Genomic DNA, 18,638 nt, shown 5'->3' with positions numbered 1-18,638 from the left:
GTTTCATCTGCCAAAAAAGAGAAACACTGTCATGCATTGCATCTTTCAACATTTTTTTTACCATCTTGTCACCACAAATGTCTATTAATTCATTCTGTATTTGAGGACTATTTATATTGGGTATTCATAGCTGCAGTTTGGAGATTACTTTTCAGGTCAGTGTCTCCTGATCTGACACAAGGTCTTGAAATTGTCATCATTGTGCAAAGGTTCTTCACGAGTAACAGGTCCTGAATCATTGCCCCCTTTAAAGCCAGCTCTTGTCAGTCACAAAGGATAGTAGTTTCCACAATTAGCAGAAGTTTCTTTCTGTTTTCTTCTGTTTTCTTATTTCCTTTATCATGATGATGGGTTGCATCAAGACATTTTCCACTATGAGTTAGGAAGATGATACTCTGTTTTTCGGTGTCCTTTGAAGACATGTATTGCATCTTTCCATCACACAAATGGTTTAGCAGCCAATGCACCAAGCTTCTGATGACCACCTTTACCCCCAACTTCTCCTCCAAACCACACAGTACTTTTTTTGCCATAAACTCAAACATTTTCAGTTGCTTTGATAAACATTTAGGCATCTTCTGGAATCAGGTGGATGAAAGGAAATACTAATAGCAACTGACAGGGCTTTAAATCTCAGAATAGCAACTCAAGCTAGCAGACAATTGCACAATTGTGTTTGGAATGACCACAGCTGCTTTCATGCCTTCCTTTCATACCCTACTGGGAGGAGCCAGAAGGCGGGTGTAAGAGAGAGATCTGAAATGGGGAAGTGCAAGAGAGCAGTGACATGACTACTTTCAGATATTTCTAAATAATATTTCAAAAGCAATAGAAGATAATTACATATGGCAAAAACAAATGAAACTACACAATAAAATCCACAATTGCGTTCAAATTTCACAAAAAATGTTGATTAGAATCAGGGATGCAGCATTTTGAAAGATCTCTCATACATATATTTTCACTTTAAATTGGAATATCTAAAAATCAAGATCTATAACCAACACATATTTTTTATTTTTTTATTAAATATCTTTAATCTGATACATAGTTATTAAAAACTATCTGATAGTTTAGGAAAAATTAATATATAAACTTTTAAAGCAAGCACAAATTATCATAGTTGTTATGTACCTAGGAACAACATAAATTATATTTAAACTTAAGTTTTTCTTATGGAGTCCAATTTTGAGGTCAGTTTTGGTGGTCGATGCCGTCTTCATGTCTAAAATATTTATTAAACATCCACGACATCAAAACTTCCACTTTGTTAGCTATTGCTGCTATTGCAATGTAAATTGGCAAAAAGAGGTAATGACAATGTAAATAAATTATCAAAAATTGGTTGAAATAGTGCTTGCAATTCTGGAGAAACTCGAATTTTTTCTTCTCATAGACTTAGCATAGGGATTTCATTAAAAAAAATAACCTGAAAGATGGGGGAGGTGGACCCATGCCCCCCCTCCCAAGCTACAGGTTTACCTATGAGTTTATTACACTCTAAGTTGTGAGACAGAAAACAGGCCCGTAGCCAGGATTTCGATTCGGGGGGGGGGGCTGAGTTTGTTTCGGGGGGGGCTGAGTCTAAGTGAAAGAGGGTCTACCCTAGCAAACCTTTTGTATCGTTACCCCAATACCCCCATGCATATGGGATATATTGAGTATGGTGATCAGATCATGATATGAAAAAACATAACAGTTTAAATAATGCATCACTAAGGCCTTTTCGCAAACCACCATTAGAATTTCAGGGGGGGGGCTGAAGCCCCTCAAGCCCCCCCCCCCCCCCCCGGCTATATGCCTGCAGGTATAAAAAGCTGGGCATCTCTATTCCACTTTAACTGTTGTGGCAATATCCCACAGATTTCTGGAATTTACAATTTAGAGAGGGTTATTTAGAATTCAGGGCCCTTCTACACTGCCATATAATCCAGATTATCAAATCAGATAATCCACATTTTTTTGCTTTGAACTAGATTATGTGAGTCTACATTGTCATATAATCCAGTTCAAAGCAGACAATCTGGTTTTTATATGATAGTGTAGAAGAGGGCTCAAACAGGCAGCCCCAGTGCCTCACTAAACTCCAAACTCCAAGATGCCATAGGATATTACCATGGTTGTTAAAGTGAAATGTAGCATTATATACTTGTGTAGTATGGACAGGCTCCAGGGGATAGAAAGCCACCACCAATCCAAGTTGCCAGCATGAAATAGGATGGACCAATACTCTGAACTAGTTCACAGCAAATTATTTATTTGGACTGTCACTTCCAGAGTGTCCCAGCCTGCTTGGCCAGTAGCCTTATGGATCAAAGAATAAGCGAACATGGACTAAAAGGGTAAATTTCCAAAGATCTGCAGTATAGGGTGGCTGTTTCTCATTAACTGTAAAGCAATGCCTCCAAGTCCTGCACTGTTTGTCCTTTGAAGGGCAAAAGACAGAAAGGACCTGGAACTACATAGTGATTGTGGACACTACAACATAAACTATTAGCATAGTATAACCAAATCTGGTAACAAAATGCTAGAATACTGTGTTCTCTTATATTGTATGATGACACAGTAAATGCTCTAAGACTCATCTGCCTTTGAATAAAGTTAAAAAAAATGAAATCTACAAAACAGATGTTCTATTGGCAAAGCTAGTTTAGGATTGTATGATTTTTTTTGTCTCCTCTTTGACAGTAACACTGGTTTTAGAAAGGTCACAAACTTTTTTCTGGCTTCATGACCAAGTTATATTTTGTCAAGTTCCTCCCTCAAGCTGTTTGGCCTTCTCAACTTTTGCCTACAAGCTAAGTACAACACTGTTCTTAAAACCATGCACTAAATATATAAACACAACTTTCAGAGGTCTTCTAATCACACCATGGTCATGTTATCTGTTTATAGCATGACATAATTGGGATTCTTTGGTAGGAAGGGCAGGATCAAATCAATAAATAATAATAATCTGCACAGTAACATTTGACACAAAAAGTAGCAAAATATAAAATTAGGGTGAGTGTAATAGACAGAGTATTGTAGTGGGGGATTGATGTAGTAGTTAATTAGTATTGATTCAAGCTGGGAAATCTAACTTAATGTCCCCATTTTCCCATACATATGTCAACTTGGCCAGAAACATTCTCTCTTATCTTATAGGTTTGTTGTAAAGATAAGTGTGAAGAGTCTTGTGTACAATCTGAGCTTCTTGGTGGAAAAAAAATAACAGGATGGAAACCAAATACACAAAATAACTTCGTGTGCACCCTACACCCAAAAGGAAGATGCAGAAGAAGCGAGGGAACAGTGGAATAGCGTAAGGTGAACAATAGCATAGCAAAGGGTTTGGTTGCATTTGGATAACTCCGATGAAGATTAAGAGGACTGCACTCAGCTGTCCATGTCTATCATAAGGAGCTCTTAAACAAATCACATATGCAACAGAGAGTCTGGTTTTGAGTGGCAAAGAACAGAGCTTGTATCACCCTACAGTTGCTCCAAAATAATGGCTCTATTGCATTATTCATTATTGTGCATGGAAGTATACCACTGCACTTGGATCTGATGTTGAAGTGACCCATCCACCCCCGGCCTGTCATAATGATGAGGCTTTTAAGAGATCCCAACATAATTAAGCTAAATAATCTGGACAGAACCCCAAATATCTGCTTGAATATCAAGACAATATAGCATCTTCTGAATAGAGCGGTTGAGAAAGGACTCTATGGAATGGCTCAGACATGTTAATGGAAGCAAAAAAATCTGGCAGTGGGAAAAAATGTCCAAGACATTGTTTACCGAGTCTCTGGTTAATAAGTCAATTTGAAGCTGTTCCATTTCAACATGTGAAAAAAAAAATTTCACCATATCTTGAATCACAATTACCTTTGGCATTGTGATTCCATTTCTAAATTAATGGATGAAAATGGAATACACTGGCCACACCAACCTAAAGCTCTCTCACACAGATACCTCTCTTGCTCTTTTTTCACATTCACACTTACATTATATAGCAGGGATATTGGTTAGGCCATCAGTACAGAATAAACGTACTGAATACATAGTGAAACATGTAGTCAGTCTGGGCTATGACATTGTTTTCGTAGGCCTGGTAAAAAAAAAAAAGATGCAGGCGAAACGTCAGGAGAAATGCCTCTAGAACCTGGCCCTATAGCCCGAAAAAACCCACAAGAACCTAGTGATTCCAGCCATGAAAGCCTTCGACAATACAAATGTTTACTCAGTTTGGTGTGAAAGGCCCAGAATTGTCTTTGAAGACTATGGGAAATTGCCATGCAAACAACTCTCCAGGTAAACACTCTGAATAAGTAAAATCAGCCTGTGCAATTCTAACCACTACCTAATTTGTCTACAGAGAAAACAGACCAGGTTGTGGCCTGAAACAGCTACCTGGAGCTAAGAGGCCAAGAATAAAGCTTGGAACATGTTCTGACTAGAGCTCCTAGAATCCACCAGTCAGCATGCACAGTGTTATCTGTTTTATTGTTTTATTTTAATATTTTTAATTTTTATTTTATTCAGGAATTTATCCCCCATGTATTCAGAGGGTTGTACTCACACAACAACTCCTTAAAATTTATTCCATTTCGAAAAATAGATATAAGCAACATGAAATATATTCTTTTTCAGAATTGATTCTGTGTCTGTTACACGACCATTAGGTCATGACTATGCAGTGTCTTTTAACTTGATATAAGAAAACCACTGTTTCATCTGCATGCCTCATCTACAAAAAGGTGTTTTAAAAATCATTTACCCACACCTTGGCTTATTTGTTAAGCACTTTTGATATATTTTTCAAGGAATACTGAAGCAAGGTAGATATTAATAAGCCTTAAGTTTCACAATGAAGTGGAAAATTTTGAATGATAATGTCCAATTGTAGTCAAATGTAAAAAATAAAATTAAAAAAATGCCATTATGTTATTTAGATACTCATGGGAGAAAAGTGGGGAAAAATTAATAGCACAAATAACAATAAATAAATATAAGTCTAGAATTTTTAGTCAAAAAAATAGGAGCCCCCGGTGGCGCTGTGGGTTAAACCCCTGTGCCGGCAGGACTGAAGACCGACAGGTCACAGGTTCAAATCCGGGGAGAGGCAGATGAGCTCCCTCTATCAGCTCCAGCTCCTCATGCGGGGACATGAGAGAAGCCTCCCACAAGGATGATAAAAACATCAAATCATCCGGGCGTCCCCTGGGCAACGTCCTTGCAGACGGCCAATTCTCTCACAACAGGAGCAACTTGCAGTTTCTCAGGTAGCTCCTGACACGACAAAAAAAAAGTAAAAAAAATTGAAGGAAAAATCCTGGTTGACTTATACAAGCTCCATGTAAGTGCTATACTTTAACACTTATCAAATAAGGAACCATCCCCTCCTCTGAATAGAGTTGGGAAAGGTGAGAGCTTACTCTGTCCCAGGAAAGCCTGAAAAAAGCACCAATCTCCTCTTCTTTTTTCACCACAGCATTGTTTCTGAATGTTTTAAATTTCTAGGTGGAAAAATGGTGGGATGAGTGGCCAAGAGTGGCTGGCCATCTCAGACAACAATGTCACTTTTCTGGATTTATCAATAGATCATATCAAAATCCATAATTTTGGCCTGTCCTCAACTTATTCACAATTATATACAGAAATTGGATTAGATGAGTCACCTCTATATGACTCTGAAATATATCAGATAGTATACAACACAAGCCATATTCCTGGAAATAAAAAGAGAAAGAACATTTCTCATGTACATGGAGTGATTGGCTTACTATAGTCAGAACAGTAGGGAACTGAACACTGCAATGGGAGCTTTGATGGAATGAGTGATGCTAGTGGCACATGACAGTTGGAGAAAAATAAAATTCCGACAGTTAACAGGTTTTTTTAAATTTCAGTATCAAAGTGGGTGATTCTGTTATTGAAGTTGGTTTAAAAGTAGGTTGGATCCTGACTTAGAAACTCCTCGGGGGTGGGTGAAATTTCCTTATTTTATTCTTGTGTGTGATAATTAAAAATGAAACACTTTACTCTTTAGAGGTGGTATTTCAAAAGGGTTTTTCATTTTTAAATGTTTTGGTATGTTGTGATTTTCAAAAAAAAGTTTTGCAAAGACACATCCATGTTTTGCATTAAATAACAATACTATGAAGAAGCTGAAGGAAATATTGCTGTCCTTCTTGCTTTCATTCAGACAAAAAACATTTCATGATAGTTGCCTTTTTCAATGCATTCACACTGAAGGTGATAAAACTTAAAAAATATTATTTGTTCTTATCCTAGAGATCTACCAGATCCATCGAAATCAACTGAAGCTAGTCATGAAAGTCAGAAAGAGATGACTAAAACAAAAACTGATATGTATGATAGAACAGATGTCTAAAAAAACTAAATGACAGCAACTTCCCTGAATTAATATTTACTTTGTTTACACTCTTATGTTTGGGTGCTATGAGATGTTGACAAGTAGGAGAGGTATTGCCATCACTGTTTGTCACCACCCTCTGGTATTCACAGAAGAGAAGGAAGCATTAATACATGTTTCTCAGAAGCGCTTCAGATGTGATGCTTTTTATTTTACAGTTGAATAGAAAACTGTAAAACAGAAAAAGCATCAAGATAAATATTAATACTGTTGACCCTCACCCTTCACATATTTTTCTTATGGGATTTAATTATTTGCAAGTTTGGAAGCTACCTCAGTCACTGATCTGCAAGTCTTCTACTGTCAGCTTCCAAGGATGATCTGCTGCACAAACCTCTGCAGGATATTCCCCTTTCTCTGTCTCCTCCCTCAGAGTGCCTTGTTCCCAGACTCCCTCCACCAGCCTTCTACCTCTCTCCCATTCAATCATCTCTTCAGCCAGGTGGGCACCTTTGCTGATATTGGCAAAGACATCCAGCTAGAAAGCAGGAGCTCTCTGAAACTCCATGGCACAACAAACAACAACAAAGAGTTTTTTAAAAGATAGGTGCCATCTTTTTTCCCATGTAAATGTTTTTAATCTATGTTAGGAGCCAGAAAACCCTAGACATCCTCTGTACACCCAGAAGCAACTTTTTTGGTCCCTATTTTGGAGTATGTTGCCCATACAGATGGGCCTTTAGTCACAGTAGCAGCAGTAGGGAGGAGGATCATCATTATGATCCTCATCATATATTTCTTACCCACCTCTCCCTGTATATTGTTGGGGAACAACAACAACAACAACAACACACCACATAACATCAGTTGAATGAGCATATGAAACAATACATGTAAAATTCATCAATAAATAATTTAGAAACATAATTTATAAATCATCTGGATAGACGAGTTGAAAGAGATTAGTCTTTACTACTGATTTAAATTTAGGCAGTGTCATTCCAGAGTATGGGGGTGATTGAAGAAAATGTCCTTTGGTTAACAGTCTAGTCTTGGCTGACTGAAGAAAATGTTTTCTAGAGGATTTGAGTGTACAAGGCAGATTACATGGAAGAAGGTAATCCTGTAAGTGGCCTGGAAATAAACCATGTAGGGCTTTAAATGTATGGCTACAATTTGTATTTTGTGTGGAAACCAATTTGGAGCCAGTGGAATGATTTTAGAATTAGTATAACCTGATTACTCTTACATTCACCCGGAAGCAATCTGGATGTCATTTAAAAAAAAAAATTGAAGTTTCAGAAAGTACAACCTATTGCAGAAGTACAGCCTTTAGGTTAGTAGACTTTGTACTTCAAGGCAGTGGTACTTTGCATTCTTACACAATTTGTAAGACCTGAAAGACTTGTGAAATTCAAGTAGTCAACGTGATATCTGATCATAAATACTGATAAATTACTCACAATATTCATGAGGGTCAGAAGATATTTCTGAACGTGTTCTTTCCCATGGAATTGTACAACCGAGTCATCAACGCCTAAGAGCACTTCAATGTTGTAATCATCATCAGCTGCATGCCTTGGATATCTCCTTCTCCTTCGTGAGGTATCAATCTCATCTTTCAATACGTTCACCATGCTGTCTAGATTGCTCAGATCAGTCTCTGTAAGAAATGGAAAGTATAAAAGTACTTATCTGTCACATTGTACTTCACAGAGGTATGTTATAACAGCCCAGTGGCCGAGAAAGTATGGAGGTACTTATGTTGATCCACATCTGTGAATATTGTCCAAAAAGAAAATATCCATCTTTAATTTCTTTTTTGGGTCTGACATTCATTTCATGAATATTTCTAACTTTTCCTATAAAAATAGATCTTTAGACAGAATGAAACGATTCTACATAAAATCCTATCAGCATAAATTCAATAGAGGTTGAGTATTCCTTATCCAAAATGCTTGGGATCAGAAATGTTTGGGATTTTGGATTTTTTTTTCAGATTTTGGAATACCCATATTTGCACACATGTACATTTATCTTGAAGATCAGACATAATACCAAACATTCAGTTCATTTACCGGTATATACGCGAGTATAACCCGACCCGAATATAAGCCGAGGCACCTAATTTTACCACAAAAAAACTGGGAAAACGTATTGATGTATAAGCCGAGGGAGGGAAATGCAGCAGCTACATTTCAAAATAAAAATCGATACCAATAAAATTACATTAATTCAGACATCAGTAGGTTAAATGTTTTTGAATATTTACATAAACCTGTAATTTAAGATAAGTCTGTCCAGCTCTGATTAAACCGTTATTCTAATCTTCTTCAATGTAATGTACTTACGCATCCTTCCAATAATAATAAAGAGACTAAAATAATAAATGCAATAATAATAATAATAATAATAGAGTAAAATATAATAACAACAACAATAATAATAGAGTAAAATAACAAATGTAACAATAACAATAATAGCAGCAGCAACAACAACAACAGCAACAACAACAGAGTAAATTAATAAATAAGCTGAGGGGGCCTTTTTCAGCCTAAATAAGGGCTGAAAAACTCAGCTTATATTCAAGTATATACAATATGTTTCATATATACACACGGTGCAAAGGTAATTTTACACCATATTTAAAATAATTTAGTGGATGAAACAAAAGTTTGTTTGCATTGAACAATCACAAAGTAAAGATATTGGATAATTTTGAATTTTTCAGTATATTGGATTTTAGAATTCTGGATAACTGATACTAGTAGCCCCAGCAATTTTATAAATCATTGAGCTATAATCAGAAGACACAAAAGCTTGAATGTATTGGCAAGAAAATGGGATAATTCTCAATGCCATACAGGCCAGAAAGGTTGCGGGACTGCATATCCAAGGCACCACAGTCAAAAGTTCCTGTGGTTCCTGTAACATCAGCTTGCTTTCACAAAAATAATTTAAAACTAAAAAAAAAAGATATTTACACCATATAAGACTTAATGTTTATGACCATGACATAGATTCAGTTACAAAAACCTTAGTGGCAACAAGACAAAAGACATTTCAAAAAACATGTATGCCAATTTGAAAGCTACTCTGAGTCCCCTTCAGGGTTGCAATAGAGTGGGGTACAAATTCAATAAATAAATAAAATAAATAAATTTAAAGGGTATTGAAGAATCCTAAGTCTTTAAATAAAAAATATGGCTAAGAAGAAGAGGTCAAGATTAGCTGCTGTTGAAATTCTGTGGGCAAAGGCATAACCTGACTGACTTGAATATTGTATTGTCGAAGGCTTTCATGGCTGGAATCACTCAGTTCTTGTGGGTTTTTTCGGGCCATATGGCCATGTTCTAGAGGCATTTCTCCTGATGTTTCGCCTGCATCTATGGCAAGCATCCTCAGAGGTGAGGTCACCTCTAAGGATGCTTGCCATAGATGCAGGCGAAACATCAGGAGAAATGCCTCTAGAACATGGCCATATAGCCCGAAAAAACCCACAAGAACTGAGTGACTTGAATATTGCTTTTCAGCCCCACTTCTCCAAATTCACTTTTTACAATGAAACTTTAAAATAATAGCCAGAATTTGGGTGTTGCCATCGACAGGTGTAATGATTTGGGTTGACATCCTATTAGTGATATACTCAGACATAATGTAACACACTTTTTGAAAATGATTATTGTAGAGAGAGGAATTCACTTGGGCAAAGATCACCCTAATGCAGTGTTTCTCAACGTTCCTAATGTCGTGATCCCTTAATGAAGCTCCTCATGTCATGGTGACCCCCAACCACAAAATTATTTTTGTTGCTATTTCATAACTGTTAATTTGCTCTTGTTATGAATCATACTGTAAATATCTGATATGCAGGATGTATTTTCATTCACTGGACCAAATTTGGCACAAATATCTGATACACCCAAATTTGAATACTGATGGGATTGGGTGGGATTGATTTTGTCATTTGGGAGTTGTAGTTGCTGGGATTTACAAACAAAGAGCATTCTGAACTCCACCAACAATGGAATTGAACCAAACTTGACACACAGTACTCCCAACTGAAAATACTGGAAGGGTTTCATGGGTATTGACCTTGGCCAACTGAAAATACGAGAAGGGTTTGGTGGGCATTGACCTTGAGTTTTGGAGTTGTAGTTCACCTACATCCAGAAAGCACTGTGGACTCAAAAAATTATGGATCTGGACCAAACTTGGCACAAATACTCAATATGCCCAAATGGGAACACTGGTGGAGTTTGGGGAAAATAGACCTTGACATTTGGGAGTTGTAGTTGCTGGTATTTATAGTTCACCTACAAGCTAAGAATACTGTGATCCCCACCAATGATAGAATTGGGCCAAACTTCACACACAGATCCCCATGTCTTGAAGGGACTTGCTGACACAAACCTCCCTTCACCTCACACGTGCTTCCTTGTCCACACATGCGCACCATGCTGCCATGGGCTGAGCATGCCTGCTCTCCCCTCCCCACTTGGAGTCTCAGAAACAGCCCTCCCCTTAGCTGAGAGGCTAGCCAATCACAGCGGAGGAGGACTTTTGGTGGGAGGATTCGCCATCTGTTTCTAAATAGGAAGAGAAGGATAGGCGGAGAGTTCTTCAGCCTTCTCTGCCAAAGGGGTTCCTAAGACCATCAGAAATATGTGTTTTCTGATGGTCTTTGGCAACCTCTCTGAAACCCCCTCGTGACCCTCCCAGGGGTCTCAACCTTCAGTTTGAGAAACACTGCCCTAATGAGTCACCTTTTCCCTCCCCTCCCCCAACGTGGGATATAATGACCAGGGTGTCACAGGAATTGCATATGTGCCTTTCAGCTAGCCAAACAAAGACTATCTCATCCTTTGGAAGCTCCTAAGGATCTTCACGCTATCCTAGTGGATGTTTTTGCTACTGTGCTTCTTGATATAAAGGCCCCAGCCCCAGCCCCTCCCATATGAACATGAACATACTGGGAGGGCCTCCATGTGAGTTTTGCAGGAGTGGAAAGGGAAGGGCTCCACCTTGGTGGAACTTACATAGAACCTCTTTCAATTTCACATATTGTCTTTGATCCTCTGCAAGAGAAATGTTAGGAATATCAGGAAGGAGAGAAGAACAGCACTAAGCAAATGCAAAAAGCATTACAGAGACCATATACAATACATTAATTCACATGACTACAATAAGCAAATTGGGATCACGTTTTTGTTATCCTCTGCTTATGCTTTTATATTAATATGCAAGGAATCTTAATAACAAGATGTACAAACATAAAGGCTATTATCCCACCCAACTCAAGAATAAGAAAAAAAGAGTCACAGGTTATTAGAAGTAAAAATAAATATATAAATAAATAAATGATATATTATTTATGCAAATATGTGTTATATACAGTTGATGCTTAACTAATTGTACTTCTTTCAAAAGCTAAAAGCAATAAAATTAAATTAAATACACTAAGGCTGCTAAATTAATCTGTGCAACTCACCAATGCCTGACCCCAAAGAGAAAGAGAATTTAATTAAAAAATCACTTGATAGTGAAGTTTAATTTTCTTATATATTGGACAGAACCAAAGAACTATTTTAGGGAACCTTCACGGGCTTACTCATATTGTAGGTGATTTTCCTTTGAGGAAAATAATCCCCAAATCATATAATTCCTTTGCATAAAGGCATATGAAAATCAGGATGGATAGATTTGGAAACTAATTTATTTGGGATTGAGATCTATGTGTAAAAGAAAAGCTAATATCTGTGCCACCAACATTTTGTCACTCTGTAAACAGTCTTAGTTCACTGACTGAACTAAGACTACAAACATTAGGTTTCCTAAAATGAATGAACAGAGAAGATTTTGTTCTAAATCATCTGTTGTATTCTAACATAATAAAGCACTGCACCACACAAATCTATTAAAATATCTATTAAACACTAAGGTTAGATGTGGTTGGTGTCTCACATATGCACAAGTTTTTCCATGGAAGTGGTTGGATATCTCCACACATGTACAATGTACACATTCACTTCAATGTATTAGAGGAAGGGTTGAGCTTTTGGTACATGAATGCAAATTCAGTTATGCATCCCATTGCATATTTATTCATGAATCCAATTGGGTAAACAATTATGAAAAGTTGCCATTAAAAAATATTTGCTCAACACAATAAATTGTTAACTTCAATTATATGACCATGATGAAATCTAAGACTTTATACACTGAATTTAAGACAATGATGGTAGGCTTATTATTACTGCTGAAGAAGCTACATCTCCCATTGACTGCCAACCCTAATCCACAGTTGAAAATGACCGATGTCCTATTGTTTGAATGCCAAAGAAAACCTTTATTTCACTTTTAATTTTAAGCAGAGCACCACAGTCCTAATACATTGCAAGTTGTCTGCACTTAGATTGCCCTTTAAAAATATATATTATTGTTGCTTTTCATTTTCATCACATTATTTACACTTATTTCAGTTAGGTGCAGATATTCATGAACCTTTTGTATAAACATTTGTAAATCCTATTATTAGTTTTTACACTTATTTTCATGTGGTGCAATTACATCTAGGATAATTTGTATCCAGCATTCCTAGGTCTTATTCATTTCTTTTGTTTATAACTTAAACTTTTACATATCCTTTATCTTATTAACATTCACTGCTAAATTTCTAAGCAGACAATAAAAATAGAGAAAAATAAAATAAAACTCCTGTTTTATCCCCATCACCCACCTCTTCGATCACATTTTCTATTATATTGTTATCTTTAGCCATGTGCACAGTTCTCTTACTTTATTTATATTTGTATTGATTTTATCCATTTTACCCATTCTATATATGATGTCCATTTGTTTTTTATTTCCTCTATTTTCTTCTTGTGCACATCTTCCTTCATTACACTTGTCATGATATGGAATTGTACCTGTTCATTTATATAATTCTCCAGTCCTCCAACATCCACTTTTTATCTTTCCAATCCCGTGTAATTACTGCTTGTCTGGTCTGAATAATAATTTTAAACAGTTCTTGTTCCTTTCTGTTAATTCTCTTGTTTCCTAATATTTCCATTAGTGTCATGTCTAAATGTACTTGTATAGGTATTTTAAATATTATTTCCATCGTTCTTATCATTTCCCAGAATATGGTTACTTTTGGACATTCCCACCACATATGTGAGAGTACCATGCCTTGTTCTTTCTACAATGCCAGCACATTGGGCTTATTCCTTTTATCATATATGATTATTGAGCTAGAGTCCTTTATCATTTTATTATAAATTTCCTTTTCTAATTCTTTGTATTTATTCATCTTGATTTCCTTCATTCCCTTCATTATATCTTGTATTATTTGATTAGACAGTGGTCCTTTTCTTAACCATTTATTTTGTAATGTTCTTCTCATATAGTCATTGTCCTTTACCATCAATTTGTATATTACTCCTATTAACCCTTTTTTAAAATGTTCCAATATTTTAAAGATTTCTCCCCATTCATCTTCTTTCTGTATTTTTTTGCTTCATATATTCATTGTTTAAGTTTGTTATAGAGATCTAATAATTTTATCCAGTTCTTATCACCCATCTTCTCTATTACTTTATCTGTAGGGATTAACTGGCCATACAGATCGTGCATATCCTTGATTTTATCATATCCCTTGCTTCTCATTTCGTTCCACCATCTCATTTCTTTCCACCATCTTTCCAATGTTGGGGTTTATGTATTACTATAATATCTGTTTTTCTCCACACTTAGATTGCCCTGTACTCAAAACTTAAATCAGGATCAATCTAGTCAATGAGAACAGAGATAAAGGGCAACAATTATAACACTGGATTGCAACAGATCAGTGTGTCTAATTTAGGTTTTAAACAGGTATTATTATTTACCCTAGAAGCAAAAAAGTCTATCAAAGTGCTGAAATCTGTTCTTTTCCTGTCACCCTCTACCCCAATTGCTTTTCTTCTATATACCCCCTCAACCAAAGTGTACTTACATTGTGGAAATGGTAGTGATCATGAGGAGCAGTCACAATTTTTGCTCAGCCCAAATCTAAAATGGCCTGCCTGTTGTTCAGTGGCAACCAATGTTCAGAATCTATCAAGTGTAGCTTTCTATCAATACAGATTAGCTCATGCCAGGCTTCTGGAGTGAAATCTACATTGCTTTTCAACTCATATCCCTCAGATTAATTGTAATTTAAGGAATTAAAGTATGGTTCAGGAGACATACACTTAAACCTATGCAGATATTTTACTCATCTGAGTTCTATGGATTCATCTGAATGGGCCTACAGGGTCCTCTGTAAACCTGATGACTCAATGCACAAATATCTGAAGGACAACTAGGCATGTAGGGACATTGTGGTCAATGCTGCACAAATGCCCACAGCCACCTCTTGTCTTTTATGTTGCATGTGAACAGGCTAACACCTCTGTAAGACCTCAGAATTAAAGTATGCAGAGCTCAAGAATTATCCCTTGATTTTTTTTTCCTTTCTGTATTTCAGGAAATAACCATTGTTGTTTTGGTTGTTAATTAATAGGGGAACATAAATCCTTGCCAACCTACTGCAAATCATCCAACTGGTATATAGTATAGCTTAACTCCATATTTTATTATTGTTTTTTCCTGGCCCACAGAGCAATGATATTAAACCCACTAGTCCTCACCTTTTTTTTTCCTTCTGTGTCCAAATGCCCTCTACTTGTCTTTTATCTTGCCCACTGCATTTTCCTCTAAGCCACTTAAGCCTCTTCATAATTCATAAATCCTCTTTTCACAGTACAGGTTGCATTTGGAACCTTATGCTGCATATCATGCATAAGAAAATTGAACAAATCCAGGAGGCTGAATTAAACTGCAAGTGAGGTACTGTGAGGTGAAAGCAAGCTGAAGTTTGAACTGAACATTGTGCACTATGTATTGACAAAATGCTATGCTATTGAGCTTTGTTTTAGAAAACACTGTACTACAATGATGACTACAAACATGTGTTTGGGTGACACCGATGACAAATGAACCTCATGCCTTTATAGCACATGGAGATTTTGGATAAAGCCATGCCTCTTAAGCTATCAGATGTTAGAGGCTCACTATTTTTTCTCCCTATTGTGTTTTCTGTTGGAAATTCTCCAGGGATTGGCAGCTGGTAGCTCACAGACTTGGTTCATGTACTACCATTTAACTAGCAATGAGTAAAAGCAAAATTTCAATTACCCATCAGGACAAAATATGAATACTTCAGGATACATATGAAAACCTGACTTTTCCAGCTATCAAGGCCTTGTGAAATTTTCTGGAGTCAGTGTTAAATGCTGTGCTCCCTCAGGTGACTAAAAATCCTTGTGACCAGGTATGAAGACAAGATAGCTATCAGGAAGAAAAAATCATTGTCAATACAATGCAATACAAAAGTTTATTATGGTCACTGCCCAGCACAAAGCGGGGCACAAACACCCTGGGAAGGGAAGCACAGCTCCCCAGTGAAGCAGTTATTAAAAAACAGATTAGAAAGCAGTTTAAAATCACAGTTTAAAATACAGGTTATTGTAACAGGTATAGAACCGAGGGGAGGAAGATTGATAGGAGGGGTCAAAACACTGGGAGGGGGGATAAAGGGAAGGAAACATTGTCATAATCAAGGATGGTGGGGGATCTTTGAGAAAGAAGTTCTATTGTGCAGAACTTGAAAATGTTACTTTTTAGATTACAGTACCATTACTATTGGCTGAAGGATTCTTTTCACTTTCCCTATAAACATCTGAAAACCAAACTGCCAACTGTAACACAAAGAGAAAACAGAATGTTTAGTTGGATGCATTAGAAATGCTATGTTTGATTTTATCCTTGGTTGAATATGTTTTAAGACTGGTAAGTCTGCCACTTGCCAAGTGGTGCCTAAAGGGAGAAAGCACTTCTTGGATCTATTGCCTTTGGCTGATGGAATAGTAGTTACTTGCTTAAGAAAAGTCCAACAAAATGTCTGTAAAACTCTCTTGCATGCCCATTGAGATGTTTGTGTTTGTGTAGTTCCTGTCTTTTATGGAAAGGAGAAGGGAAATCCTTGGTGGCATTCCCTTTGTCACTGCTCTATGCTCCAGTCAGAAAGTGACCCAGGATCCAGGTGGTTAGTGTGTAAAGCTGTTGAATAGTTCATTCAGTCCAGGTTAGCCACAGGTTATCCAACAAGATGAAGAGCAAAAGAAGGTCAGCCAGTCCAAGTCATTATAATTTTATAACAAGTCAATAGTTCACATAAGTCAAGCTGGCAAGGAGTAAAACAGTGTCATTAATTGCAGCCAGCCCAAGATTGGGAAAAAACAAAAATACGGAAGATTAGTGCCCATCATTAGACAAAGATGGTTGAGTTCAACAAAGCTGTTGGATAGTGGCTAGGAGATTTATGAGCAGCTATCTCAAAACACTGGATGCTTAATTAGGTCAATGTCATCTATGTAACAACTACTAGAACTGGTGTAATGACTTCTTATAATTTTGTTGCTTGAAGAATGATGGTAATAGATTTCAATCTCTTACTAGGGAGAAGGTTTCCCTCTTGCTTAGTAGATATTGGTGGCAATGGTCACTCAGAGTTCAAAGATCAATGGGGACCATTGCCATCAATATCTTCAGATTCCTGGCAATCTGCCTCCTCCTCTCTGTCTGACTATTCCAACTACAGAAGCTGAGTTATAACAGTTGTCAACATTTGGAGTGCCGCTGAAAGGTGGAGAAAGTGATGGCAGTCACTGGAGACACGGGACTTGTTATTTCTTGCCTGCATGTTTGAATTGCTACTAGTCCCATTGCTACTTGCACTCCAACATTCTTTGTATCCCTGTCTTCAAGTCAATATTTTAAGGCAGATATCAAGTTTCTGCAGCCCTTCATATGCTGATTAATTTCTACACTCACTGTCTCTCATCATTGTCAATGCTGGTAGAGGCTGATAGGAATTTAATGGCAAATACAGTAACATTACCACCAATAGAGAGTAATATCAGTACTATCTTCAGGATCCCATAAGCAGATAGTGGTGAAAGAAAGTGTTCTTTAAAAATACTCCTCATTCTCCACTTTTTTTAAGGCTGAAATGTTTTATTTGAAGCAAGAAAGTTTCTTATTTAAATGTAAATAAGGTTTATTATTCATTTTGTTTACTGCATTTATATACAGCTTTTCTCACTCCCCGGGGGGACTCAAATGTTTGGTAAGAAACAGAAGCAGTCAGTGGTTCTGTTACTTCAGGATGATGGATCAACTCTGGGTCCTATGTAAGCCATTTCACGGTATATGGGAGTTATCAAGGGTGCTAATTTCAGCACCTTGGAAAGCTCTTATAAAACCCTTAGTAGTACATGTAAACCCTAATGGTGGATTCACTCTTCTGAAACAATGATGTAACTGGTTGACTCCAGTAAAAACAATTAAGTGACACTAGAGTTGTAAACTCATTCTTTCACTAAATTAATTATGTATGCTATCTGGAATTTCACCACAATTTGCAAAAATTTTTGTACATAGATGTGAATTACTGTCCATATTCATTAGAGCAAAAAATATAGAGGCAAAAACCCTGTTGATGCTCTACATAGGCATAACTATATTGGCACAGGAGATGAAGGCAGAATGGCAGCAAGGTTTTGTCTGCCTTTCTTTTTCACCACTGCATGCGTCCGCAAACAAGGCAAGTACTAGCATCAACAGGATTCCACTCAGATGACTTCAAACCTGCTTAACAATAAAAATGACCCCTCTGTTTTACATCTTATTCTAAACAATTTAGGAATTCAATTACATTTTTAGTTTATTCTCTGACCAATATTTGGTTATAAACTTTTTTTCAAAACCATCTCCATAATGTCTGGGCATATTTTCATTATCCCTTGTCAAGGAGATACTTTGATTCTCAGTTTGTTCTCCAACTTAACATTATTAAATTACAGAGAATTAGCACATCTAATGATTGTTATAGAGGACCCTTTGGCAATGTGACTGACATCTCTAACAATCTCATTTGCAATTTGATGAAAATTAAATGCCAAAGCTCCGGTCAAGACTTGAACTAATATTGGTAAATGCAACACACCAATCCTTTTATTTATAGATGTGTGTGTGTGTGTGTGTGTGTGTGTATAAGGACATCAGACAAGCCCCAACGTTGGCAGTTTTTAGGAAGAGCATGAAGACCTGGCTGTTCCAGTGCGCCTTTCCAGAATAGGAAACTCCCAGCATCATGTCCCATACGCACTTTACTAGAGATTTAAGA

At 36.8% G+C, this 18,638-nt stretch overlaps 1 protein-coding gene across 1 annotated transcript in view; it reads right to left on the bottom strand.

Annotated features, from left to right (window-relative positions):
- Positions 1-18,638, bottom strand: part of ADAMTS2 (ADAM metallopeptidase with thrombospondin type 1 motif 2) — a 285,819-nt gene that overhangs the window by 88,556 nt on the left and 178,625 nt on the right. The window contains exon 4 of the mRNA XM_060765388.2: positions 7,828-8,027. Coding sequence (XP_060621371.2) covers positions 7,828-8,027 — 200 coding nt within the window. The remainder of the gene's footprint in view (positions 1-7,827; positions 8,028-18,638) is intronic.

The sequence above is a fragment of the Anolis sagrei genome, chromosome 2, assembly GCF_037176765.1.
Source record: "Anolis sagrei isolate rAnoSag1 chromosome 2, rAnoSag1.mat, whole genome shotgun sequence".
Taxonomy (NCBI): domain Eukaryota; kingdom Metazoa; phylum Chordata; class Lepidosauria; order Squamata; family Dactyloidae; genus Anolis; species Anolis sagrei.
Note: the sequence above shows the minus strand (reverse complement) of the source record. Positions and strands in the feature narration are given on the sequence as shown.